The following is a 24,852-nucleotide window of genomic DNA, read 5'->3' as shown; positions in this document are numbered from 1 at the left end:
ATATACTCTAATAAAAGTCATGTCACTGGGGTCTCGCTCTCTCTGAAAGTATGTTATTGTGCTGTATTCACCCGTCTTCCTGTGATGATGTGAGATGATAAATCGCCTAAGTCATGAGGTGAAGTGAGGTGAATGATGTCAGCATTTTGACATAGTATTAGGCTACTCTTTTTTTTTTTCTTTTTTAAGATTTTATTTATTTATTTATTTGACACAGAGAGAGAGAGAGAGAGATCACAAGTAGGCAGAGAGGCAGGCAGAGAGAGGAAGGGAAGCAGGCTTCCTGCTGAGCAGAGAGCCCGATGTGGGGCTCAATCCCAGGACCCTGGGATCATGACCTGAGCTGAAGGCAGAGGCTTCCAGTGAGCCATCCAGGTGCCCCAGTGCTAGGCTACTCTTGACGTCACCATGCGGGAGGATCATTGGCTTCCTGACCATGGATGACCACAAGTAACTAAAACTACGTAAAGCATTGGGGCTCCTGGCTGGCTCAGTAGGTGGAGCGTGTGACTCTTGATCTCAGGGTCATGAGTTGGAACCCACATTGGGTGTAGAGATAACTTTAAAAAGTAAAATAAATAAATAAACCTTTTCCCCCTCCTCCTACTACAAAGAAAACCCCCCTCCCTCCTCCCCAAAAAACATAGAAAGTGAAACGGTGGATAGGAAGGGTGACTACTGCTAGTTCTTTGGAGAAACATATACTGAAGTTCTTTGCCCATTTTTAAATTGTTCGTTTTTTTTGAATTGCTTGTTGAGTTGTAGGAATTCTTCATATATTCTGGATATTAATTCCTTATCAGGCATATGATTTGCAATATTTTCTTCCATTTGTGGGTTGTCTTTTCACTCTATTGATAGTGTCTTATGATATTGTACAATGTATACTGTGATTATTATGTATATTATGAATTATATATCATAATATGTTATATTGTATGCACAGTACATATGTATATGTAAAATATAATATATATTCCCCCCAACTTTGTTCACTATAAAGTCTGGTCACAATTACCAACCTAGTAATAAACATTCCTAGCACCCAAACTAATAGAACTTCCCACCAAAAAACCTAGAGTTTTTTGGAGTTTCTATCTGATGCAGGTGAGGGGCAGAAGGTGTCTGAAATGAGCCTGGAACATCTGGTCATGGAGAGAGCAAGAGCCCTATCAAAGGCCACTATAGACATTTTATTTTATTTTAAAGGTTTTATTTATTTATTTGAGAGAGAGAGCCTGAGTGAGCACAAGAAGGGGGAGGGGGTGGGCGCCTGGGTGGCTCAGTTGGTTGGACGACTGCCTTCGGCTCAGGTCATGATCCTGGAGTCCCGGGATCGAGTCCCACATCGGGCTCCCAGCTCCATGGGGAGTCTGCTTCTCCCTCTGACCTTCTCCTCGCTCATGTTCTCTCTCACTGTCTCTCTCTCAAATAAATAAAAATAAATAAATAAAATCTTTAAAAAAAAAAAAAAAAAGAAGGGGGAGGGGAGGAGGAAGAGAGGGAAGCAGGCTCCCAGGTGAGCAGGGAGCCGCACTCTGGGCTCCATCCCAGGACCCTGAGATCATGATCCGAACCAGAGAGACACTTAACCAAATGAGCTACCCAGGTCCCAACCTGCAAAGGCTCCCGCTAGCCACGTGGACCTAGCAGAGAGGAAAACCACAATGGATTGAAACATGATGTGTTTAAACTAATAAGCTCATGATGACTTTTTTATTTTTATTTTTTTCCTTCTCCAAGTTTTTATTTAAATTCAAGTTAGTTAATGTATACAGTAACATTGGTATCAGGAGTAGAATTTGGTGACTCATCACTTACCCAGAACACGCAGTGCTCATCATAACGAGCGTCTTCCTTTAATGCTCACCACCCCTCTAGCCCATCCCCCACCCCCCTCCAGCAACCCTCAGTTTGTTCTCTATTATTAAGAGTCTCCTGTGGTTTGCCTCTCTCTCTGTTTTTATCTTACTTTATTTTTCCTTCCCTTCCTCTGTGTTCATCCGTTTTGTATAAAGATTTCCTTTTGAAAAAATATTTTATTTATTTATTTGACAGAGAGAGCTGAGCCACTGAGCTCTAAGCCACCCAGGTGGCCCAACTTTTTAAAAAAAAACCTAATTCGGGGCGCCTGGGTGGCTCAGTGGGTTGCAGCCTCTGCCTTCAGCTCAGGTCCTGATCTCAGGGTCCTGGGATCGAGCCCCACATGGGGCTCTCTGCTCAGCGGGGAGCCTGCTTCCTCCTCTCTCTCTCTGCCTGCCTCTCTGCCTACTTGTGATCTCTGTCTGTCAAATAAAATAAATAAAATCTTCAGAAAAACAACAACAACAACCTAATTCATCACCTTCAGAGGATGATGGGGACTCAGTTCATTATTTTGAAAAGTGATATATGAAGGGAAAAAGAATCAAACACTTGTCTTGCCTTTCTTCTATGAACATGCCCCTGGGTAGCCAAATGGGATGCAAGGAGAAGCATCTGGCAAGGGAAGAATTCTAGCTTGTTAGTGAGAAAGAGAGGTTAGGAGGACACCACCATGGTGCAACCCCAGAGAACCGCTACGTCAGCAGCTGCTAGCCCCACGCAGGAGAGACCATCAGAATGTGGGGGTTCTGGTGGGAGACCCGAGCACACCCCATAGTTGTGCCAAAGGAGTAAACCTGAGTCTGACCCCAGTTCCAGACCCAGCTGCCAATTTGCAGGGAATGTGGAGGACAGAGGGACGCCAGTGTGGGATCAGCAACACCCGGACCCTGGGAAATGCTCCAGAACAAACAGCATGAGTTAAGCGATTGATTTATTGGAAGGGAAGGAATGGGGTGACGGGGAACACTGCGAATTAAAAGAGACTTAAAAGACATATCATTTCCTTTTTGGATGTGCAAGACAAAACTACCATGTTTGCAGACCCTGCTTGGGTGACAGACTATTCAAAAACACAAAGCAGGGATTATTATCAAAGTCACAACAGTTGGTTACTTTGTGGAGAGAAGAGTCACTGGGACCGGGACGTGGGGCATGGAGGGACTTCTGGGGTTGCTGATGACATGCTACATGTGGACCAGGGTGGGGGTTATCATGATGTTCACCTGCGAGCTGGGTTTCTCAAACTCAGCTCTTTTGACATTCAGGCCAGATCATTCTTGGGGGGGGGGGTGCTTTGTGTATCACAGGATGTTTGGCAACATCCCTGACCTCCACCCACTAGATGACAATAACAGCTCTTCCCCCCTCCCCCCCCATGACAATCCAAAAGTGTCTCCCAGATATTGTTCGGTGTCCCCTAAGAACAAAATTACCCCTGGTTGGGAATGTCCTCTTCAGTACCTCCAGAGGCAATATATTTGTTTTGTGTGGGTTCCTGGATCAGACTCTGTGTGTGTATGCACTTTATTTCACAATAAAAATACATTCATGGACTCTTGGGTGGCTCAGTTGGTTGAGCGTCTGCCTTTGGCTCGGGTCATGATCTTGCAGTCCTGGGATAGAGCCTCTGCTCAGCAGGGAGCCGGCTTCTCCCTCTTTCTCTTCCTGCTGCTCCCCCTACTTGCTCTCTGTCTCTGTCAAATAAATAAATAAAATCTTAAAAAAAAAACTTTTAAATTTCCAATGGCGTTTTCATGGGAAACTCAACTGACATCTACAGGGGGAAAGAAAAATCTAGGGGGAAAAAAAAAGACAATGGAAAAATGCCAGGAATTTTGTAAAAAGAGGACTAGCAGATATGGAGCCGTATCCTGAAGCTACAGTAGTTAAAGCAGACTGGCACTGGGACGAACAAGACAGATGAATCTAGAAGTACCGTGAGCTCCCCATCTGTGAAGCTTTGTACTTCTCCTTTGCCTGTGTAGTTTATCCCATTTGGAGCACAATTCTCGAAGTGTCCCCACCGCAGGCTGCCTCCCTGAACCCTGAAAGTCAGGGATTTGCCCCTCCCTTTTCCTCCCATCCATTCTGTCACCCTCTTACCATAAACATTACCTTGAAAGTCTCTCTCTGCCTCTCAGCATTGTGGCCCAGGATGGCAGGCATTGTGACCCCTCAGGGACCCGCACAGTGCCTGGTGTAGGTTAGGTGCTCAATAAATGCTAAATGAATCGGGAAATGGGTAAAGAATTCAATCTTATTTTAAAAATCATTCAACAGGGGTCTCTGGATGGCTCAGGCAGGAGAAAATGCAACTCTTGATCTCAAGGTTGGGAGTCCAAGCCCCATGTTGGGCACGTGTTCTACTTTAACGAAAAAAATTTAAGTAGTTCAAAAAAATTAACAAACATTTATTAAGCACCTACTGTGTGCCAGGGCCCCCGGATGAAGCAGTGACCAAAATCAATCAGTTCCCTGTCCTATGGTGTTGACACTTTGGAGGCAGAGATAGACGGCAAGCAAGTAAACAAAGGACAGAGATTCTTTTTTCTTTCAGATAACGAAAGTAGCTATCAAGTTAATAAAACAGAGCAATGGGAAAGAGAGAGGCTGGAGGCGGGCCGCATTAAGCCCTTAGAGCTGGGAACACACAGATCGAGTCATCCGGAATAGAGGTCGCCCATGGGAACATGTGCAGGGAAGAACAGTTCAGAAAGATGGGACAGCTTGTGCCAAGATCCTGTGGTAGGAAAGAGCCAGGGTATTGGAACCTCACCCAAACACTGGGACACGAGCATCAGTCTTCCTAGTTTCCACCCAAGGCTCTTCGAAACACACAAATCCCATCGGGACAGTCTCTCGCGGTCTTCCCATGGCTCCCTAGCTCCCAATGGATCAAATCCAAGCTCCTCAGTCCTGCGCTGGGAGGAATTTGGCCGTCCCCCGCCGCTCGCCCCCGCCCCCTACCTTCTCCTCCTGGCCGGCAGGCGCACGGGGACAGTCACTTCAGGCCCCGCCCCCAGCCCCGCCCCACACTCTGTCCAGACCAGCACCGCCTACCCCCGTCACCATTGGACAGTTCGGAGAACATCGGGCGCTGATTGGCTGGCGTCGCCATCAGTTAGGACCAAGGCCTTGATAACCCGTCCCCGAGCTTCGAGGGGGCGGGCTCGGGTGCGGGCGCGGCGGGGGCTGCGGCTTCAGGTAAAGCGCCAATTTTCGGGGCCATCAATGGGGGTTTTGGGGGGAATTAGTGGGCGTACCGGAAAGGGGTACTGCGCCTCCTGCCCTTCTGCTTGCTCAGTGCCCTGTGATGGGGTGGCCTTGATGTCCTCTGGCTGGGACCCCTCCCGCACTGGGAGCCCCAGGTGGGCAGCGAGCAGAGTTGGGGACACTGGACTCGGGAGATGGCCCTTCTGCCGCCCTTAGGAGCCAAGTGGGGGGCTTGTTCACCCTGTAGCGCCCCAACCGACTCCGGGACTTTCCCGGCGTCGCTCCTGGAGAGCTTGGGGACCTGGTTCCAGTCCCTCATTCTGGACCTGGGTGTGGGGGGTGATACGGAAACCGCGTTGGGGGGAGGGACGGACGGCCCCCGGGCGGGCAGACAATGGGTAGCGGATGGAACCGCCCGGCGGCGTTTCCTGCAGGAAACTGCTCTGTCTCTACGAGGCTGTCTTGGGGTGTGTGTGTGTGTGTGCTGGGGGTGGCGGGGGGTACCTGGAGGGAGAAGTATCTCCCCCTCCCACCATCATCAGCCTCCACGCCCACGTCAGGGGTCTGAGAATCCAGCGCCAACTTTAGGGGATGCTACCATTCAGGGCCTCAAGCCGGGAAGAACCCCCCCAATCCCCAGGACCGGGATCCGCGCTACCCGCCGAGTCCCCCACCCTGCAGGTTTCCTGATCGCAACTCCAAGTCCCGAAATAGTCCCTGGGGCGGGAGCGGGGGCGTATGGCGTCGGCTCTGACGGCCTAATGAGGGGGTCTTAGGCAGAGGATCCGATCTAGCTGACATCTCCTGCAGGGAGCGGAGAAGAGGGGAGGGCAGCCGCGCCCCCACTCTGGTCGGACTGCGGCCCCTGGAGCCGCCGCGGCGTGGGCCTGCCTCTTCCCCCCTTAGGGAAGCACGCAGGGATGGGCAGCGATGAGGGCTGGGAGGGATGAACCCCATCGGGCTCTCTGCCACTGCCCTGCAGAAGAGGGCTGCTTCTAGAAGGCCATCAAGTGGGTGGCCAATGCAGAAACACTGGCAAAACCTCCTGGGTTAAAATCCTGCCTCTGCCCATGTTTGACCTGGGACGGGTCCCTTAATCTCTCTGGGTCTCGGTTTCTCCATCTGTGCAGTAGGGTAAAGCGTAATGATAAGAAAACCTTCTTCAGAGTGGTTAGCTAGGATTTTTTTTTTTTTTTAAGTTAATACCCACAAATTGCTTTTAGTAGAGAGAGACCCACAGTAAATGGCAAAAGTGTTGTTGTTGTTATTATTATTATTTATCATTCTTGAGGCATCATTTCTCACCCTAGTGCCTAGGTCCAGCTGCTCTAGCTTCTTGGGGTCTTAGGGACGGCCCACAACTGTTTTTTTGTTTTGTTTTGATTTTTTTTTTAAGTTCCCAGGGCCTCAAATTTGGGTGTGACAAGGTCACCAGAGGAGGGGGCTGAGCCCATTGAGTCACACTGCCAGCTGTGGGAGGCGGGCCCAGACCCCTAAGTCCGCCCAGGTTTTTTTTCCGCGACTCAACTCTTCCCTGGCAGTTTCCTGAAAACAAGTTGTGCGAGCACGGGCCGTCCTCCCCGATGACCAGCTGCCCTGCTGGCCTGCCCCTCTCGGCCGGTGTGAGGGGACAGGAAACAGCTGCTTCAGGACTGGAAGGGGCCCTGCCTGCCTGGGGGTGGGGTGAGGGAGGTTTTAGGGACACAGACTGGGCGTAGGTCCGGAGTGGCGGGGTTCCCCCAGCAGTGGAGCAGGGGATAGTCAATGGCTGGTGGGTGTCGGGACAGAGGTGGTCATCGGAAGCAAGGGAGGTGGGGAGGGGCGACAGCAAAGGTTGCCAGGTGGTGGGCACATAGAGCACTGGGTCAGGGAGAGGACAGATGGGTCTGGCAGGCTCCTGGTGGTGGAGGCTCGGTGGGCAGAGGGTCCCCGGAAGATGGGCAGAGCCCAGTCTGAGGGCATTTCCCGCAGAGAGCGGACCTAGTTGCTCTGTGCCTTAGTTTCCCCATCTGGAAAATGTGAATGATAATATCCACCTTACACGATTGTATGGAGCTTGCATTTAATCAGGCAGGGCATACAGTAGGTACTGAAGACAAGCAGCTTTCCCTTCCGCAAAGTTTTTCAAGTGAGCTCGTCAAAGCCCCATTTTCCCTGCCCTGTGCTTTCTGATTGTCCCTGTTAATTATCACATGAGATGTGGCCCGCCGTCCCTCGGTTTCGTAGAGCCTCCATCACGTTTCCTGAAGAGTCCCCCCAGCCCCAGGTATGGCCACAGCTCTGACAACCTGGTGCTTATAGTTCCATTACAAGCTCCTACGAGCCAGGAACAGAACTCTGTGGCACTCCACTAGAGACATCCTAGGGAGAAAAGTCTCCATTGATTTGAATCCTTGGTACATCTGGCCCACGACTCTCCATCCTGACCACAAGGCTCTCGCATGTGACCTGGTAAAAACTCAGATGCACAATTATATCTTGTCTGCATTTCTTTAAGGAAAAAAGGATTCAAGTGATCCTGCGTTTGTCCCTTTCTTAATATGCAGAATCTGACCAGATGAATTTCTGCGGAGCCCATGGAGGGCTTCCAGCTCTCACCTTCTTCTGAAGGTTCACACCTCATCCCTTTGAGCACCAGCTTCTAATTTTGCCCTGGGACTGACCGAGCTTGGCAGGTCTGGAATGACCCTTCCCAGCCCCCACAGCTAGTCCCTCCCATTCTCTGATCACTCTCCTCTCTTCTTGTCGCCCTTCCTGCCTCCCCCTCCCCAGCACGCTGAGGCCTGGACCTGGGGACGCCCGCTTGCATTCATTCATTCTGAAGTTCCAAGGCCTCTTGAAGGATCAGGGAGGACACATATATGTGTGTGGGAGGGTGGATGCGGGTCTGTTTACTCACTTAGAGTCCCAGCCCCAGCCTCACCCCCTCTGGGGACATTTTCCAGGGTGTGTCTGGCAGCTACTCCAGAAAACATGGCCAAGTTTGCCCTGAATCAGAACCTGCCTGGTGAGTGTGCAAAGTGGGATATGTGTGTGTGCACGGATTGATACTTGGTGCCCATATATGGACACAGTCCTGTGGTTCCCTCCATTGCATGTGGCCAGGGAGCCCTTTCTAAAGGTCCATTGATAATGTCATGGCTCTGCTTCAACCCTGCCTGTGGTGGTCTATCACGCGTGCAATATCATCGTAACTCCTCATTGGGGCCTGGGAGGCCCCCCACGATCTGGCCCCAAACCACCTCTCGGACTCCTCTCCCTCTTCCTTCTTTCACTCTGTTTCGGGTACCCCCACCTCCGTCCACCTCACTGTTAACTCCAGTCCACCCTGCTCACTATATCCCGGGACCTTTGCTCTGACTGTTTCCCTTCAGGAACCTTCTGTCCCCAACTGCTTCCTCCTCCTCGGGTCAGGGCTCAGCTTTTAAGTCCCTTCCGCAGGAAACCAGCCTTGACAATTAGAGCCAAAGTCACGCACCTCCTCCGGTTACTTGTATTTCATCTTGTTATTATTATGAGCCCTAAGCATCATTTGGAACAATCGTGTTTATTTATCTATCAGAGGACAGGGGTTTGTCTGTCTTGTTCACTCATGTGTCCCCAGCGCCTAGAAAAGTTCTTGGCACATAGTAGGTGCTCAGTAAGGGTGGGATTGCTTGACTGTTTGGTGCAGATAGGTATTTGGTCCTCGGGTATGCATGTGCGGAAGGGCAGGTGTGTAGGGTTTGGTGCAGGTGGAGCCCTGCAGGACTCCTTGTCATGGGGCCGCGGGGGAAGCGCTCTATTTGTCCAGTTTCCCCCAGGGGCGTCCCCTCCCCCAGCCTGACAACCCCCCCCCAAACCCCGTCATGCCTGCAGACCTGGGTGGCCCTCGCCTATGCCCCGGCACCACCGCGGGCACCCGCAGCCCGAGCTCGCCCTACTCAGTGGAGACGCCCTATGGCTTCCATCTGGATTTGGACTTCCTCAAGTACGTGGAGGAGCTGGAGCGCGGCCCCGCCATCCGCCGCGCCCCCGGCCCCCCACCTGCGCGCCGCCCCCGTGCACCCCGGGGGGGCCTCGCAGGCGCGCGTAGCCCAGGCGCCTGGACCTCCAGCGAATCTCTGGCCAGTGACGATGGGGGAGCATCGGGCGCACTCTCCCCCGGCGCGCCCTCGGGACTCCTGCTGCCGCCGCTGTCGCCGCGAGTGCCCGTGCGTAACCCGCGCGTCGAGCACACCCTCCTGGAAACTAGCCGACGGCTGGAGCTGGCGCAGGCGCACGAGCGCGCGCCCAGCCCCGCCCGCGCTGTTCTGCGCAGTCCGCGAGGATCTGGCCGCAGCAGCCCCGCCCCCAGCCCCGCCTCCAACCCCGCCCTCGCTTCTCCCGGTCCCGCGCAATTGCAGCTGGTGCGCGAGCAGATGGCCGGGGCTCTGCGGCGCCTGCGCGAGCTGGAGGAACAGGCGCGCGCGCTGCCCGGGCTGCAGGAGCAGGTGCGCTTGCTGCGTGCGGAGAAGGCTCGGCTGCTGGCAGGACGCGGGCAGCCGGAGCCCGACGGGGAGGCCGAGGCGCGCCCGGACAAGCTAGCTCAGCTGCGCCGGCTCACCGAGCGCCTCGCCACCTCCGAGCGTGGCGTTCGCTCCAGGGCCAGTCCCTGGGCCGATGGCCCCGACGGGCCGGCTTCTAGGGGCAGTGAGGGCACGCTCGAGGTCCCCGACGCGGCCGGGACTCCAGACGGGGCGCTGCAGACGCGGGAGGCTGGCGTACAGGCGGTGCTGGAGACCCAAGACACCACGGCCCAGGCAGTGCCGGAGACCCGGGAGGCCAGCGTAGAAGCGGCTCCTGAGACCCTCGAGTCGGACGCGTGGGTGACCGAGGCGCTGCTGGGGATGCCCGAGGCCGCCGAGCGCGAGCTGGAGCTGCTCCGCGCCAGCCTGGAGCACCAGCGCGGGGTGAGCGAGCTCCTGCGCTGCCGGCTGCGAGAGCTGGAGGAGGCCCGCGAGGCTGCCGAAGAGGAGGCAGCGGCAGCTGCGGCGGCTCAGCCCCAGCCGCGCGAGGCTGCTACCCAGACCCCGTGGGCTTGTGCCGCGAAGGCCACACAGACCGAGACCCCCGCCGAGGGCCCTGGCCTGAGCCAGGAGAACCTGACGGGATCCATGGATGCGGACAGAGCCCTGGCCCCTGCGGGTGAGTCCCAAGCCCTGCCCAAGCCCCAGCTTGATGGCTGCTGGACTCGAACTCAGTACCCTCATCTGACCCCTGCTAGGCATCCTCAAATCCATCATGAAGAGGAGGGATGGTACACCTGGCGCCCAGCCCAGCCCCGGACCCAAGAGCCTGCAGTTTGTTGGGGTCCTCAATGGAGAGTGAGCACTTTACCCCTCCCCGAGGCAGCACCTGCAGGGACATAGTCTGGGGTTTGAATCCCGGCTCTGCCCCTGACTCGCAGTGTGGTCTTGGAAAGCCTGTTTTCTTCTTCTGTAAAGTGGGGAAACCACTCCCACCGCGCAGGACACAAGAATGAGCCCACGTGGTGGCTCAGCGGCCGCCTCCCACCCTGCCCCCAGGTACGAGAGCTCATCCAGCGAGGACGACAGCGACAGTGACAGCGACAGCGAGGACGGTGCTGCCGAGCCTCCAAGGAGCAGCTCCTCCGGGGAGGACAGTGGCAGGGATGTTGGGGACGACAGTGGCAGGGATGCCCTGGACCCGGAGCTGGAGCCGGAGCCTGAGCCGGAGCCCGAGCCGGAGCCCGAGCGCGAGCCTCAGCCTGGTGCGCAGGGGAGGTGAGCAGCGTTAGGGACACAGAGTGGGGACCGCTGCTTTCTTTTCTGTCTGCCTCGCACCCCACCTCCGACTCCTGAGCGTCTCCCGACCACCTTGATAGGTGCGAGCTGAGCCCGCGTTTGAGGGAGGCGTGCGCAGCGCTGCAGCGACAGCTGAGCGGGCCCCGAGGAATCACCCGCGATGGCGTGAGTGCCAGCCAGAGCCCTTCACACCTGGAGTCGTGGCCCCATCTAGGACCTCCCCTAACGCCCTCTAGGGGAAGTGCATCGGATTTCTTAGAGTTGGGGTGGGGGGCGGTCCCAAGTTCCACCCCTTGGCTCCAAGACTTCTGTTTCCCCCAAAAGGGTGCACCCCAAGCCCCGGGCCCACCCCCATACTCCCCAAAGGCAAGCTCTCACCGCCTTCCTCCACTCCAGGTTCTCCCACAGGCTCTTTCCCAGAGGGGAGGACCCCTGCTGGCTTGAGCCTGGGACCCGCACTGGCTGTACTCCCTCCTACAAAAGGGTGCGGCCCCACGCACCCCCTCAGACAAGCCGCGACCATCCTCCCCGCCTCGATTCCCAGCCCCGCCCCCACGCCCTCCCCGCCCCCACAGCCTGGACCATCTCTGACGTCTTTCCTCCGGTCCCGGCAGGGCGCGGCGCGCCTAGTGGCCCAGGAGTGGTTTCGAGTGTCAAGTCAGCGGCGCTCTCAGGCGGAGCCCGTGGCGGGGGTCCTGGGCGCGGTGGCGCGCCTGGGACCCGAGCTCCTGGCGCACGTGGTGAACCTGGCCGACGGCAACGGGAACACAGCCCTGCACTACAGCGTGTCCCACGGGAACCTGGCCATCTCGAGCTTGCTGCTGGATACCGGTCAGCACCTTCCTCCCAGGGTTAGAGGATCCGCGTGTCCTGGGCAGACTGCCAAGGGCCTTTAGGCTTTTCTGCGCTGAGCACTCCACCCGGACCCTGCCTCTCACTTTGCCGAATACCCAGCTTTAGTTAGGTTGACCTAAACTTAGAGGAATTAGTGTCACCAGCCTTACCTTCCTCATCTGGGAAATGGGGATGCAACTCCACATTTTACCCATTTCTATCTCCTGCCACTTGCTTTTGCTCATTCTCTCCCCAGCTTCCCCCCTCTGGAGCTGAGATACACACACCCAGGTGTTCCTGAGCCCACAGACATGTATTGAAAGCCTACTAGGTTCCAGTACTGTGCGGGGGTGGGGGTGGGCCACCCACATACAGCTACTTTCCGCAGGGGACTCCCAGCAGAGGGCAGTAGACAGACTGCCCACCAAGAGCCCTCCTGGGTGTTCTCCTTCAGGTCCAGTATCTGCCGGGGCCTGTTGTTGGAGGGGTCTCACCTTCACGGCAGGCCCTACTGTTCCCTCCCCGGCCCCAATGCCCCCAGACATACAGGTCTGTCCCGTCTCTGGTCCCGTCTCTGAAGATCTTGGTGACCTGGGGAAGGGTACAGTTGCTCTGAGCTGGACCCGGAGCTTGAGCTTGGGAGGAAAGGTCGATACATGATTCAAGGCATCTCCTCCCCTCAAGGGAGCTGGGGCGGGGCTTCAGCAACAGGCAAGGCAGGCTTGGCGGTCAGTCACAAGCAGCCCAAACCTCACAGACCCTTTATTCCCATTCATGCCAGTCCCCCAAGCTCCAACTCCCCAGACCTCGCCCCGGGCTCCCTCTGCCCTTCTGCCTGCTGTCGGGTCCCTCCCCTGCCCCAGGACCCTGAGTCCTCAATGTACTCCCCACATCAGGTTTGTTCCACGCTGCGCTGGACGTGGCTGTGTATCCTTGCCCCTCATCTCCACCTCCAGACCCTTCCCCCTTCCGTCCTACCCTGGAGCCTCCAATCCATCAGACCCCTATTCCCTCCACCCCTTCTGGCATCTCCCTCCAAACAATAGAGGCCATTCTTCCTTTCTGCAGCTCAGCAGCTCCTCTTTGCAGGTGAATCCTCCCCAGTTTCAGGATCCTCATGAAGCATCACTCCCACCACCTCCAGGCTTCTCAGCGCCTTGACCCCCCTGCTCCTCCTTTCTCCTTGACCTCCGCCCTACATCAGCTTACACTTGTAAGGTCACCCCAAGATCTGGAGGTCACTGATAACCACGCCCCCTCCAGTCTCTTCTCAGCTCTCACCTCCCAACATTTCAGCTCTCCAGTTGCCCAGCCCTAACAGCCCTTGGTCATCACAGGACCATGGTCTGTCCCCCCTACCCCCCGGCCTTCACATCATTGCCCGCTGCTTCCTTGTCATTAACTACTTCTGTCCCTTTCCAAACTCCTCCCCACGGCCCCCTTCACCTCACCCTACTTGCATGGCAGGCCCCAGCACCGAGCTCCGTAGACCCTAAAGTGCCAGTTGAATGAGCAAATGCTCATGAATGTAGAACGAATGGCTGTGAGCACGTGCATTATGGGGAGACGGGGGAAATGTGAAATGGTTACAAACAGGGAGGGCCACAACCAAACACAACGGGAGGAAATCAAATGGACTGACCCTTTGGCTTAGGAAGGCCTGAGGTAGGAGGGCAGAGGAAGCCGGGTGCCCCCACTACCCAGCAGAGGCCCCACTGTGGTTGTTTCTATGTGCCCCTCCCCACTCCGGCACACTCCAGCAGTGTCACAGCAGTTCGTGGGGGCAGTGAACACTACAGGGCATGCTGCAGGACCAGGAAACCCACCCTCCTCCTTTCCATACTACTTAACCCCTTTTCTTCCCAGCCCACTGTTTGAGACCCTCTCTACAGGGCATCCACTCCATGACCCTGACCCAAGCCTCAGACCTCCCCAAGCTTTTGTAGCCTCATGGAACTTTCCAAACAGTGGGGTACAACAGCATCAGTCACTCTGCTAACTGTGCCCAGAGGAGATGCTGTGATGGCAGGTCATGATCATCCTCGGGGATGATCCCAAAGGACAGAGCCAGTGTTCGTGTTCAGTGCTCCTTCCTTGAACTGCTATAACAAAATAGCACAACATGGGCATTTTCTTGTAGTTCAGGAGGCCCAAAATCCAAAATCCAGGTTGGCAGGCCTGGTTCCTGAGGAGCTCCAAGCAATCTGCTCCAGACCTTTCTCCAAGCTCCTGGCTGTTGCCTGCCATCTTTGGCATCCGGTGGCTGATAGCAGCTTCTCTTCTCTGCCTTTGTCTTCACGTGGCCTTCTGCAGGTCTCTGGGTCTCTTCTAAGGACACCAGCCACACTGGATTAGGGCCTACCATCATGACCTCACCTTAACTTGATTACATTTGCAAAGACCCCATTTTCAATTAAGGTCACATTTGCAGGTACAGGGTAGGTACAACTTTGTAGCTATGGGGGTAGGACACAACTTAATATGTAACACAGGCTTGGAGGAGAAAGGGTTCCAGAGGAAGGGACAAGTTAGGGGACAGCTGCAGAAGCCATGGTGGACAGTGGCCTGTATTCCAGGAGCAATGGGGAGATGTGTGTCTTAAATAAGTGACTGAGCCAAATTCCTCTTGATCTGCATGGGAATGAGTGGATTTGGACATAAAAGGGAACCAGCCGACATAGCTTTTTTTAGTTTGTTTTTTAGGGGGGGCAGCAGGGGCAGAGGGAAACTTCTTAAGTTCCACTCCCAGCGCAGAGCCTAACACCAGGCTTGATCTCACCACCCGAGCCAAAAATGAGTTGGATGCTTAACTGACTGAGCCACCCAGATGCCCCAAGTTAATATAGTACTTGGGTGGAGGCAGGGGTGGGGTGGGCAATGATATTGGTTTGGTGGATGATAGCCACAAAAATAGAAGCACTGGTTTATTGAGGATGTACTATGGGTCAGGTGTTAGGTCTGGGAGATACAGCAGAAAGCCAAGTCTGAACCAGCTTGAAATAGAGATCTGAGCAGACCCTGAAGGGCACGGAGCCATGTGGTTCTTGGCAGGGAGAGCCTAAGAGGCAGAGGAAATAGTAAATCCATGACCAGTGACCAACCCCCTTACACTGGCGGTAAACCTGTTGTGTGTGGGGGCAGGGGAGTAAACCAGGTTGGGCTGAGGGTGTCAGCATCTTGGCTCACTGACCCCCTCCACTCTCCCAGGGGTCTGCGAGGTTGACCGCCAGAATCGGGCTGGCTACACAGCCCTCATGCTGGCTGCACTCACCTCTGTGGGGCGGGAAGAGGACATGGCTGTGGTTCAGAGACTCTTCCACATGGGCAACGTTAATGCCAAGGCCAGCCAGGTGCGTGGACACTTCTTCCCTTGCTCCCTGTCTGGTGGGGTCACTTCTGCTTTGGGTTTGTCTCTGGACCTCCCTTCCTCCAGTGCTGCTCCCCCACAGCCATCTCCCCTTCGTTGTCCCCAGACAGGACAGACAGCCCTCATGCTGGCCATCAGCCACGGCCGCCAGGACATGGTGGCGGCCCTGCTGGCATGTGGGGCAGATGTGAATGCCCAGGATGCAGATGGGGCCACAGCGCTGATGTGTGCCAGCGAGTATGGGCGCCTGGACACGGTCCGGCTGCTGCTGGCCCAACCCGGCTGTGACCCAGCCCTCCTGGACAATGTGAGCCACCACGGGGCTGACATGGGGATGGCAGGGGAGCCATGCCTTGGTTCAGGGACCTGACTGTTCCCACTATCCCTCAGGAGGGCACCAGCGCCCTGGCCATTGCCTTGGAGGCCGAGCAGGACGAGGTGGCTGCACTGCTGCATGCACACCTGAGCTCGGGCCAGCCGCAGTCCCCGGTGAGTGCAGCCCCTAGACTGCAGGGACCAGGCTCCCCCACCACACGCTGGCTTCACAGAGCATACCAAGGGTGCCCCAGGAAGGAGGCCTCCTTTCCGGCTTTCCTGGGGAAGCACCCAGGGTCAGGGGAACCTGGGTTTGACCCCTTGCATGTGACTGGGACCTGAGGGTCCCCCTGCAAAACACCTGTGAGACACACCTCCATGTCACAAGCCCAACGTCTCCAAAGGGGCAGTGATCTAAGAGCATGTGGGAGCTGTTAGACCTAAATCCCACCTTCACTGTAGGGAAACTCCTGCTACCGCCTCCAAGAGGCTTCCACCACAGGGGAATCCTGCCCAGCAGTAACTAACAGGACCCCTCCCCCACCTTTCCCCAGGCACCCCTTGAGTCCCCCACAGCTGCACCTGGTGAAGGAGAACACAGCGACCATGAAGATGACCCCCAGACTCAGTGAGCAGCCTGGCACCCTGGACCTGGATTGCAAAGAGTCTGTTCCTTCCTCCACCCCAGCCTCTGGGTCACACAAGGGCCAGGGTTTGCTATCCAGATGTTACCGTGGGCCAAGAGAAAGGCTCAGATGACCCAGTGCTCAGGAGCGGCTCGCTTTGGACCAGTGGGGTGAGGAAGGGGCTGGAAACTGACAAGGCCCGAGTCCACCCTGTTGCAGAATAAAACATTACTAACTCAACCTGTGTCTTGTTTTAGGGGCACATACACATAGTTCCCCCTCCCCCCAACTCACCAGAGCCCAAAAAGGTGGAAGAGGCTCCCTCTAGAAGATTTTATAAGCCTTACTCAGAGCCAGACAAATGATTTATTAATCCATGCAGATCATCCCTGCGAGCAAGCGGCCAACCCAGATATCCAGGACCCTGTAAACAAACCCAAAGATGAGATACTGAGGGGCCGCCCAGCAACTCCCTCCCTGGTCTTCCAAATCTCAATAGCCTCTTTCTACACTTCCCACCCCATGAGCCTCTCACGCCATGGACTTGGGAAGCCTCCCTACTACCACCAAGGAAGGGTCTAATAGGCCTGCCGATCCCCACCCCTGTCCCGCACTCACCAACTCCAAGTTCAGCGTAACCTCCGAGCTTCTCGCTCTGACTCCAGCAGGGTGAGCACGTCGCCCTCGCGCACGGGGCCTTTCACGTTGCGGATGATGGAGCGGCTCGTGTCGTCCATGAACTCCACGCGCACCTACGGGGCCCACCCCGAGGACGCCAACGAGTCAGCTCGAGCCGCAGATAGGCACCGCGGGCTGGGCAACAGGTTTCGATTTAAAGGACGTTGTTGGGACCCACCCAGAGATACTTAAAAAGGGGGCTGCGTCTGGGAGGCAGAGCAGAGCCAGGAGAGAAACCCGAGAGAGACAAGTCGCGGAGAACAAAGTTCTCGAGCGGGAAGAGCAGCCACCAGGAGGGCCAGCGGCAGCTCCAGTCCTGTTCGGGAGAGGGACACACTCAGCAGGGCATGGAGCCACAAAGAGATCGCTGGGACCGGCTAAGCCACAAGAAAGAGGAACGTCAGAGTACTATATACGGACTCCGGTTTTCAAGGTCCAGCTGGCCAGGCAGTCAGCAGGGCTCAGACCCTGGGGCGTCCCCACCCGCGTGCTCACCTGTGTGCACTGTCCCTGCGAGCCGGTCCTGCCCAGAACTTTGGTGACCTAGCGGAGGGAAGCTGCGATCAGACCTAGGCAGCCCGAGCCCGCCACCCCATGCCTCTTCATCCCGGGCCCCCCAAAACAGGACTCCCCACCTCACCCTGGCCAACTTGATGGGCTGCACACGGCTCGTGTCCATAATGGCGGCGCGGCGGCGGTCGGGCGGAGAGGGGTCACGTGCTCCGAGGAGACCTTTTATAGTACATCCTAGCCCCGCCTGCCCATCCTCTCGCGAGACCGCGTACGTTCTTCCCAGCAGCCCTCGCGGTAGGGACGTCACCGGCGTCCTTCAGTGCAAACGGAAGATGGCGTCCGCCACTCGCTTCATCCAGCGGCTGCGGAACTGGGCGTCGGGGGTGCGCGGGGCGGAAGGGGCCAAACGGGGAGGCTGAGGGTTGCGTGCGCCTTGGACCCGCTCCCACTAGTCCCCTTCTTTCTGCACCCTTGGGCCTGAGGCTTTTAGTACCGAGATCCCCTTAGGTCGGAACCCGTGTCTCAGCCCGGGACCCCCAACTCGTGACTGCCTCAGCCAACACAAGCAACTGCACCCCAGCCCTGGACCCATTCTGGACTGAGATCTATCTAGTCCCGGACCTTCTTAACTTTGTATTCTGAGGCCCCGGCCTTAGCTTTCGTCTTTACCTCTAGGGCCCACATCCCTGTACCATCTCCGTCCGACCTTCCCTTCTACACCCCTGGGATGCCCCGTTCCCTCGCTCTCTCCTCTCCTGGAGGACCCTGCGGGTTGACTGCCTTCCTCTCCCCCCCCCCCCCCCCCCCTCCCACAGCACGATTTGCAGTCGAAGTTGCAGCTGCGCTACCAGGAGATCTCCAAGCGGTGAGCAAGCCCCGCTCGCTGCCTACACTCTGGCCTTGTCCTGTTATTTATTTTTTTTTTAAGGTTTTTAAAATTTATTTGACAGAGATCACAAGTCGGCAGAGAGGCAGGCGGTTGGTGGGGGGAGTAGGCTCCCTGCTGAGCAGAGAGCCTGATGCGGGGCTGGATTCCAGGACCCTGAGATCATGACCTGAGCCAAAGGCAGAGGCTTAACCCACTGAGCCACCCAGGCGCCCCTTTGTCCTGTTATTCTTAACATGGGGAACAAAATGCTTGTCCTTTAGGTCCCCAGTTTGCTGGACCGGCATCTTCCCTCCTGCCCCTGGCAGGCTGTGGAAGCAGAGGTTTGCTTTTAACTTTCCTGTACTCACAGCCGGCTGCTCGTGATATAGTTAGGTTGGACATGAATTCAGAGTGGGGATCGTGTAGCTGTGGAGTCCTCAGTGTGGTCCTGCCAGTTAGGGTTATCATCCTCAAGCTACAAATGAAAAAATGTGAGTTTCAGAGAGACGATCGATCATTTTCTTAAAGTCACTCAGAAGCTAGAAAGTGACAGCTGGGATTTGAACCCATAGGTGCCTTGATTCCAAACTCATTTAAAATGGGCAAAAATTACTTAATATTTATAAGGCCCTGCCATGTCCTCAGGGATACCAGGACCAAGAAGAAAAGTTATCCCCATTCCTTTCACGGAGCTCAAGTTCTAGAAAGAGAAAGATATAGTAGGGAAATAAATGCAACAGGTAAAGAGCATTCTGGAATGCTCTGAAGACAAACTAAGTTAGAGTCAGCTGTGGGGTGGCTACATTAGGTCAATTGGTCAGGAAAGGTCTTTTTTTCTGGGATTGACATTTGAATGACCAGAGTAATGAGCCAAATGGTCATGATTGAAAGAACATTCTGAACGGAGGGAACAGTATGTGCCAAGGCTGTTGAGGCCTGACAGAGCCAGAAGTAGGAAGGAGGTCTGTGGCTGGAACACTTGGAGGGAAGGAGGGATATCAGTATATTGGAAGTCAGAGGAGTAGGCAAAGGTAAGGCAGCCATTGAGAATTAGCACGAAAGGAAGACAACTAGCATTTGAATAACCAAACTTATGTGAATGTCTAACAACTAATTCCAAATATCAGAAGTTTCAGGTTGCTTTCTATCCAGGGTAGTTGGTAGACCAGTTGAGGAAAAGGATTTATAAAATTTACAAACTTCCTTAGGGCCTGGCGCCCCCTAGTGATTCCTTTGTGTCTCTTGGGCGTGTGGTTTTTAACCTTTCTGCTAGGTGGCAGGAAGCTATGGCCCACCCACCGAGGGTGGGGGGGGGGGTCCTCTGCACTCTAGGGGTTAAGCAAATGCTAACTGCCACACAGGATAGTGCCCCCCCCCCCGCTTTTAAGATTTTATTTCTAAGTAATCTGTACACCAAACATGGTGCTTGAACTCACAACCCAGAGATCGAGAGTCACACAGCATGGGTGGCTCAGTCATTAAGCGTCTGCCTGTGGCTCAGGTCATGCGTGCCACCGCATTCAGCTCCTGGTTCAGTGGGAAGCCTGATTCTCCCTCTCCCACTCCCCCTGCTTGTTTTCCCTCTCTGGCTATGTCTCTCTGTCAAATAAATAAAATCTTAAAAAAAGCGTCGCATGCACCACTGACCAGGCCAGCCAGGTACCCGAGGATATTGCTTTTACTTATTTACTCCAAAGATCTGATTGATTGATTGATTGTTTGATAGCGAGCATGCACACACGTGTGAACTGGGGGCAGGACAGAAGCAGGAGAAAGAGCATCTCAAGCAGAGGCATACTGAGCGCAGAGCCTGATGTGGGGACCTGAGATCATGCCCTGAGCCAAAACCAAAAGTGGGACACTTAACCGACTGAGCCACACGGTGCCCCAGGATATTGCTTTTAATACCAAATTTTTATATTTTTATGTATATTTCTCATTTTTTTAATACAATGGCTGTTGCTTGTTTTTAAAAAAAAACTTAAATCCTGGCAAAACGGCTAACCAATTATTGTAAATTAATTAGTTAAACCAATTACTGTAAAACAGGGTTGAATGAAGATCCGGTGATTTTATGATTTCTCTTATTTTCTCTGTCTTCTCCTCTCTGCTATGTTTTCCAGGGAGGCTTCTCTCTTGTTTTGAGGTTAGCATTTCCATTTTAGGCTTCTGGCTTCTTTGTAAAGAAGGTTTTACAAAGGTTTTAGCCCAACCCAGCGCAGAGCTCTGTTCACTCGTCCAGCCCTGACTATAGTGTTGGTGACCAGGCAGGAAATGCAGAGACCTCAGAGGACAAGGTGCTATTTGAGTAGTAAGCCTTGATCCCAGCATGGTTCTTCAGAGTTCCTGAGGTAACGGGAAGCCCAGGAGTTCTGTAGCCTGGCTTTTGGGAACAAAGACCCTCAGAACACACAATGCACGAGGTCTGGGGCTGTCCTGCAGCTGGAAGTGAGGCCAGATGGAAGCTTTGGGCCATGGTGGAGTGGGAACAGGCCTGGGTGTCCAATCTGGGCTGCCCTCTTCCCTGAGAAGTCTCAGAAAAAGGTCCTCCATGCATTTGGGGCATATCTAGGCCTTGCCTTCCAGCACCTTCCCACCCGAAGCAGAGACTGCTACCTGCTTCAGGGCCCTGGATCCTCCCTAGCCATGCATCCACGACAGCGGATCAAGGAATTGTCCTGGCCTGCAGCAGTGATGGAGGCAGCCCAGGCCAGTGTAGCCAGGAAGAGTGACTTTATATTAGGGCTGCCTGGGGGGCTCAGTTAAGCGTCCGACTCTCGGTTTCCGCTCAGGTCATGATCTTGGGGTCGTGGGATCAAGGCCCATGTTGGGCTCTGTGCACAGTGGGGAGTCTGCTTCAGAATCTTTATGTGAGCGTGCACACTTGCATTCGCTCTCTCAAATAAATAAAATTTCTTAAAGTGATTTTCTGTTTGCTTCAATGGTGATGTTTTTTTTCCCGCAGAACTCAGCCTCCTCCCAAGCTCCCCGTGGGCCCTAGCCACAAGCTCTCCAATAACCACTACTGCACTCGCGATGGCCGCCGGGAAGCTGTGCCGCCCTCAGTCATCATGTCCTCCCAGAAGGTACTGGCGTCCGGCAAGCCTGCGGAGAGGTGAGGACCCCACAGTCCGGAACCAGCCCTTTCTCTTGCTTGTGCTTTTCAAGGGCCCACTGAGCGTCACCTGTGTCAGGAACTGTGCTGTGGGGGCTTTTCATGGGAGAGCTCTGTTCATCCCTACCCAGCCCAGAGTAACGGTTGGGGCCTCAGCCTGGGCTGCATTTCCTACAAAGCAAATGAAGCTCTGTGCTCCCATCAAGGGCTCTGGGAGAAGCCCAGGCCTTGTTTTTGCAATTTTTTTTTTTTGAAATGGAGGTGTTAATTGACCTATAACATTATGTGAGTTTCAGGTGCACAAGGTAAAGATTTGGTATTTGCATACATTGTGCGTGTACGTGTGTGTATGTGTATATATATACATATACACATACCACCACATTTTCTTTGAACTCCTTTTCTTCTTCTTTTTTTTTTTTTTTTTTTTTAAAGATTTTATTTATTTATTTGAGAGAGAGACAGTGAGAGAGAGCATGAGCGAGGAGAAAGTCAGAAAGAGAAGCCGACTCCCCATGGAGCTGGGAGCCCGATGCGGGACTCGATCCCGAGACTCCAGGATCATGACCTGAGCCGAAGGCAGTCGTCCAGCCAACTGAGCCACCCAGGTGTCCCTCTTTGAACTCTTCTTAAAGAAAGAATTGTATTTTCTTTTCAAGTAGGCTCCACGCCCAACATGGGGCTCAAACTCAGGACCCTAAGATCCAGAGTCGGCTGCTTCACTGACTGAAGCAGCCAGGCGCCCCAAAGAAAGAATCGTGTAAATCTCAGGTCCCTTAAAACCCAGTTTGGTCTGTGGCCTCAGGTGCCTTCTCTCAAATAAAAGGGGATGATAATAGTATCTACTTTAGGGAGTGTATCTCAGTCCACTGAGCTGCTGTGGCAGTAGCATAGACTGCTGTGGCTTATAAACAACAGAAACCTCTTTGGCACACTTCTGGAGGCTGGGAAGTCCAGGATCAAGGTGCTGGCAGGTTCTGTGTCTGGCGAGTGCACTCTTCTTGATTCGCAGATGGCATTTTCTTTCTCTGTCCTCACGTGGTAGAAGGGTAAGGGGTGTCTGGGGTCTCTTATGAGGGCACTAATCCCATTCATGAGGGCTCCTCCCTTAGGACCTAATCACCTCCCAAGAGCCCTGCCTCCAAATGCCGTCATGTTGGGGGTTGAGATTTCAGCAGGAGTTTGGGAGGCACAAAACATTGAGTCTATAGCAGAGTTGTTAGGAAGTTTAATCTTCATAGTTAATATTTGTAAGGTTTTAGAATGGAGTCGGCCCTGCCTGCCTACTGATCCCTCCACAAGTTGGGCAGTGATGGCCCCTGTTGCAGAAGAGGAAATCAAGACACAGAGAGGCCATGTGACCTATCTGGGTCACACAGCTAGTGAGGAGCAGAAGCAGGATTTCAGACCAGTTTGCTCAGCCCCCCAGTGGTGTCTGGGCTCTACAGCTGGTTCATCATATGGTCTGCAGCCAGTGTTCCGTCCTTCCTTTTTTTTTTTTTTTTTTTTTTAAAGATTTTTATTTTATTTATTTGACAGACAGAGATCACAAGTAGGCAGAGCGGCAGGAAGAGAGAGAGGAGGAAGCAGGCTCCCCGCTGAGCAGAGAGCCTGATGTGGGGCTCGATCCCAGAACCCTGGGATCATGACCTAAGCTGAAGGCAGAGGCTTTAACCCACTGAGCCACCCAGGCGCCCCGTTCCGTCCTTCTTGAGCCTTAGTTTCTACATCTGTAAAATGGGAGGGTAGGCTTGCAGTGTGGCGAGATCTGTAAGGTGATGAGGCCAGGCAAGACCTGCTGTGTTAGAACTCCGTGAATGGCCAATGTCATGGTCCTTGTTACCTTCTGATTCTCCAGAGTCCAGCACCAGACTGGCACACTACCAAGTTCCCCCCACAGCCCCTCACCTGCTCCTGGGATGCCTGACTTTCCTAGGGAGGCCACTTCTGTCTCTTATACCTCCTTCAGACCCCTGGGAGGGCGGGCAGCCCTGGAACCCCTGCTCTTGGGGGTCTTTTGCACAAGAGAACCTCCCCACCGCCTCCTCTCCTTAGTTGGCTGAGCATGCGCCAGCCTCTCCGGCCCGAGGCACCAGGGGCCCAGGGGCTTGGGTGTCTCTGGACACCCTCCTTGGATTTGTTGCTAGTGTCTCTCTTGGGGCTCACTGTGGGTCAAATGGTGCATTCTTTTTTTTTTTTTTCCTCTTTTTTTTTTTAAAGATTGATTGATTTTAGAGAGAGAGCTGGCACATGCATGCACACACGAGCAGGGGGAGAGTCGGGAGCAGGGTGGTGGGGACAGACTCCCCACTCAGCCGGGAGCCTGATGCGGGGCTGTCTTAGGACCCTGAGATCATGACCTGAACTGAAACCAAGAGTCCGACGCCTAGCTGACTAAACCACCCGGGCTCCCCAAACAGAGTATTTACCAATTGCACTTGACTCTCAGCCTCATTAGACTGAGGCCCGGTCTTACCGCTCTGCCAGGGTACGGGCAGTGCCTGCCACGTGTCAAGTGCTCAGCACCCGAGGGGGAGAGAGCAGTGGGCACCCGTCACCTGATTGCTTGGCCCTTTTGCCAGTATCCTATTTGGGGGCAACAGGAGTGGGGTGCTTGTCCACCCTGGGGCCACAAGTGGGAGGGGGTACTAGAGGAGGCGGCCAGCCCTTCATGGCTGCCTTTGAGCTCAGGAGCCAGGCAGGCTGACTGGGCATTCAGTAGGGGCTTGGGTGGGTAGGGGGCTGGCCAGCTCCCAGCGAGGGTTGGCTGACCCTCTGGGGGACCCCAGTGAAGGCGTCTGGGCATTCTGAAACACGCTCCTGCTGGCCTGCACACAGTCCTGGCAGGCCTGGTCTTGCTGGGCGCAGGTGTGGGGCTCCCTCAGATCCGCCCACGCTGCTCTCCAGAGACCTGGCCCTAACCAAAGTCTCTTCCCTTCCAGCTCGGCCGCAGCTGCCACTGAGAAGAAGGCTGTGTCGCCAGCCCCTCCCATGAAGAGGTGGGAGCTGTCCAAAGACCAGCCTTACCTGTGACTCTGCTCCCAGGGCCACCTGAGTGCTTCCCCTCCGTGTGTTCCTTCCAAGGAGAACGCGACCTAATTTATGACAAATACACGCAGCTCTCCAGTGTCACTTCTGTTCTGACTTTTTTTTTTTTTTTTTAAGATTTTATTTATTTATTTGACAGAGAGATCACAAGTAGTCGGAGAGGCAGGCAGAGAGAGAGAGAGGGAAGCAGGCTCCCCGCTGAACAGGGAGCCCGATGCGGGACTCGATCCCAGGACCCTGAGATCATGACCCGAGCTGAAGGCAGCGGCTTAATCCACTGAGCCACCCAGGTGCCCCCTCTTCTGACTTTTTGAAGCTGCATACGACTTCCTGGATTTCCTGGGGAAGTTGGTGCCCATTCTGTTCACTCTGCCAGCGCTCCAGGGTGGCAGGAGGGAGAGGGGTTCCTGAGCTTCAGGGTGACACGCTGTCACTGGGCACAGAGTCTGATGCCATGGGGTCCAGAGGCTCTGGTGTTGTCACCATCCCTTCTTGGGGGCCTGGCTAACCTAGAGATCAGTAGGCTGGGTTCTAGGACCTTTGGTTGTTTGGGGGGCACTGACTGTGAAGGACCCCGGGGCTGAACGCAAGCTGCTCCCTTAGGTTTCTCGCGTTCCCATTGC

The 24,852-nt window shown here is 54.7% G+C and overlaps 2 protein-coding genes and 2 long non-coding RNA genes across 5 annotated transcripts; 2 read left to right on the top strand and 2 right to left on the bottom strand.

The window, feature by feature from the left end:
• Positions 1–3,518: 3,518 nt before the first annotated feature.
• LOC106003678 lies at positions 3,519–4,859 on the bottom strand. The gene is made up of 3 exons (XR_001176312.2): positions 4,643–4,859; positions 3,982–4,088; positions 3,519–3,560 (listed from the first exon to the last, which is right to left on the bottom strand). It is a non-coding gene; the product is annotated as an uncharacterized LOC106003678 (long non-coding RNA).
• Positions 4,860–4,985: 126 nt separating this feature from the next.
• KANK3 (KN motif and ankyrin repeat domains 3) lies at positions 4,986–16,247 on the top strand. Of its 2 annotated transcripts, XM_013045374.1 has the most exons (12): positions 4,986–5,070; positions 7,626–7,754; positions 8,025–8,086; positions 8,938–10,245; positions 10,325–10,424; positions 10,626–10,844; positions 10,946–11,030; positions 11,480–11,696; positions 14,907–15,049; positions 15,173–15,373; positions 15,457–15,555; positions 15,936–16,247. In XM_013045374.1, the coding sequence occupies exons 3-12, from the start codon at positions 8,053–8,055 to the stop codon at positions 16,011–16,013; spliced, it is 2,484 nt and encodes an 827-aa protein (XP_012900828.1). In that variant the 5' UTR covers positions 4,986–5,070; positions 7,626–7,754; positions 8,025–8,052; the 3' UTR covers positions 16,014–16,247. The 2 variants fall into 2 exon arrangements, with proteins under 2 accessions (XP_012900828.1, XP_004771726.1); XM_004771669.3 differs by lacking the exon at positions 7,626–7,754 and having other exon boundaries at positions 5,022–5,070.
• Positions 16,248–16,354: 107 nt separating this feature from the next.
• On the bottom strand, positions 16,355–17,464 carry RPS28. Its single transcript, XR_006608146.1, has 4 exons — positions 17,326–17,464; positions 17,181–17,228; positions 16,626–16,759; positions 16,355–16,431 (listed from the first exon to the last, which is right to left on the bottom strand). It is a non-coding gene; the product is annotated as a ribosomal protein S28 (long non-coding RNA).
• A 3-nt stretch (positions 17,465–17,467) lies between these two features.
• On the top strand, positions 17,468–24,313 carry NDUFA7 (NADH:ubiquinone oxidoreductase subunit A7). Its single transcript, XM_004771674.3, has 4 exons — positions 17,468–17,581; positions 18,014–18,063; positions 21,032–21,181; positions 24,124–24,313. Exons 1-4 carry the CDS (start codon positions 17,531–17,533, stop codon positions 24,212–24,214), a joined length of 342 nt encoding a protein of 113 aa, XP_004771731.2. The 5' UTR covers positions 17,468–17,530; the 3' UTR covers positions 24,215–24,313.
• Positions 24,314–24,852: the final 539 nt, after the last annotated feature.

This window comes from Mustela putorius, unplaced genomic scaffold (assembly GCF_011764305.1).
Source record: "Mustela putorius furo isolate JIRA1106 unplaced genomic scaffold, ASM1176430v1.1 tig00000095_pilon_pilon_pilon, whole genome shotgun sequence".
NCBI classification, from domain to species: domain Eukaryota; kingdom Metazoa; phylum Chordata; class Mammalia; order Carnivora; family Mustelidae; genus Mustela; species Mustela putorius.
The sequence above is the reverse complement of the archived record's forward strand: the minus strand, read 5'-3'. Positions and strand labels throughout refer to the sequence as shown.

Coding starts and splice junctions, on each gene's coding strand:
- NDUFA7 (XM_004771674.3), top strand. CDS start 17,531: ATGGCGTCCGCCACTCGCTTCATCCAGCGGCTGCGGAACTGGGCGTCG. Junction 17,582..18,013: donor TGCGGAACTGGGCGTCGGGG/GTGCGCGGGGCG, acceptor CCCCTCCCACAG/CACGATTTGCAGTCGAAGTT. Junction 21,182..24,123: donor TCCGGCAAGCCTGCGGAGAG/GTGAGGACCCCA, acceptor CTTCCCTTCCAG/CTCGGCCGCAGCTGCCACTG.
- KANK3 (XM_013045374.1), top strand. CDS start 8,053: ATGGCCAAGTTTGCCCTGAATCAGAACCTGCCTG. Junction 11,031..11,479: donor GAGGAATCACCCGCGATGGC/GTGAGTGCCAGC, acceptor CGGTCCCGGCAG/GGCGCGGCGCGCCTAGTGGC. Junction 11,697..14,906: donor GAGCTTGCTGCTGGATACCG/GTCAGCACCTTC, acceptor CCACTCTCCCAG/GGGTCTGCGAGGTTGACCGC.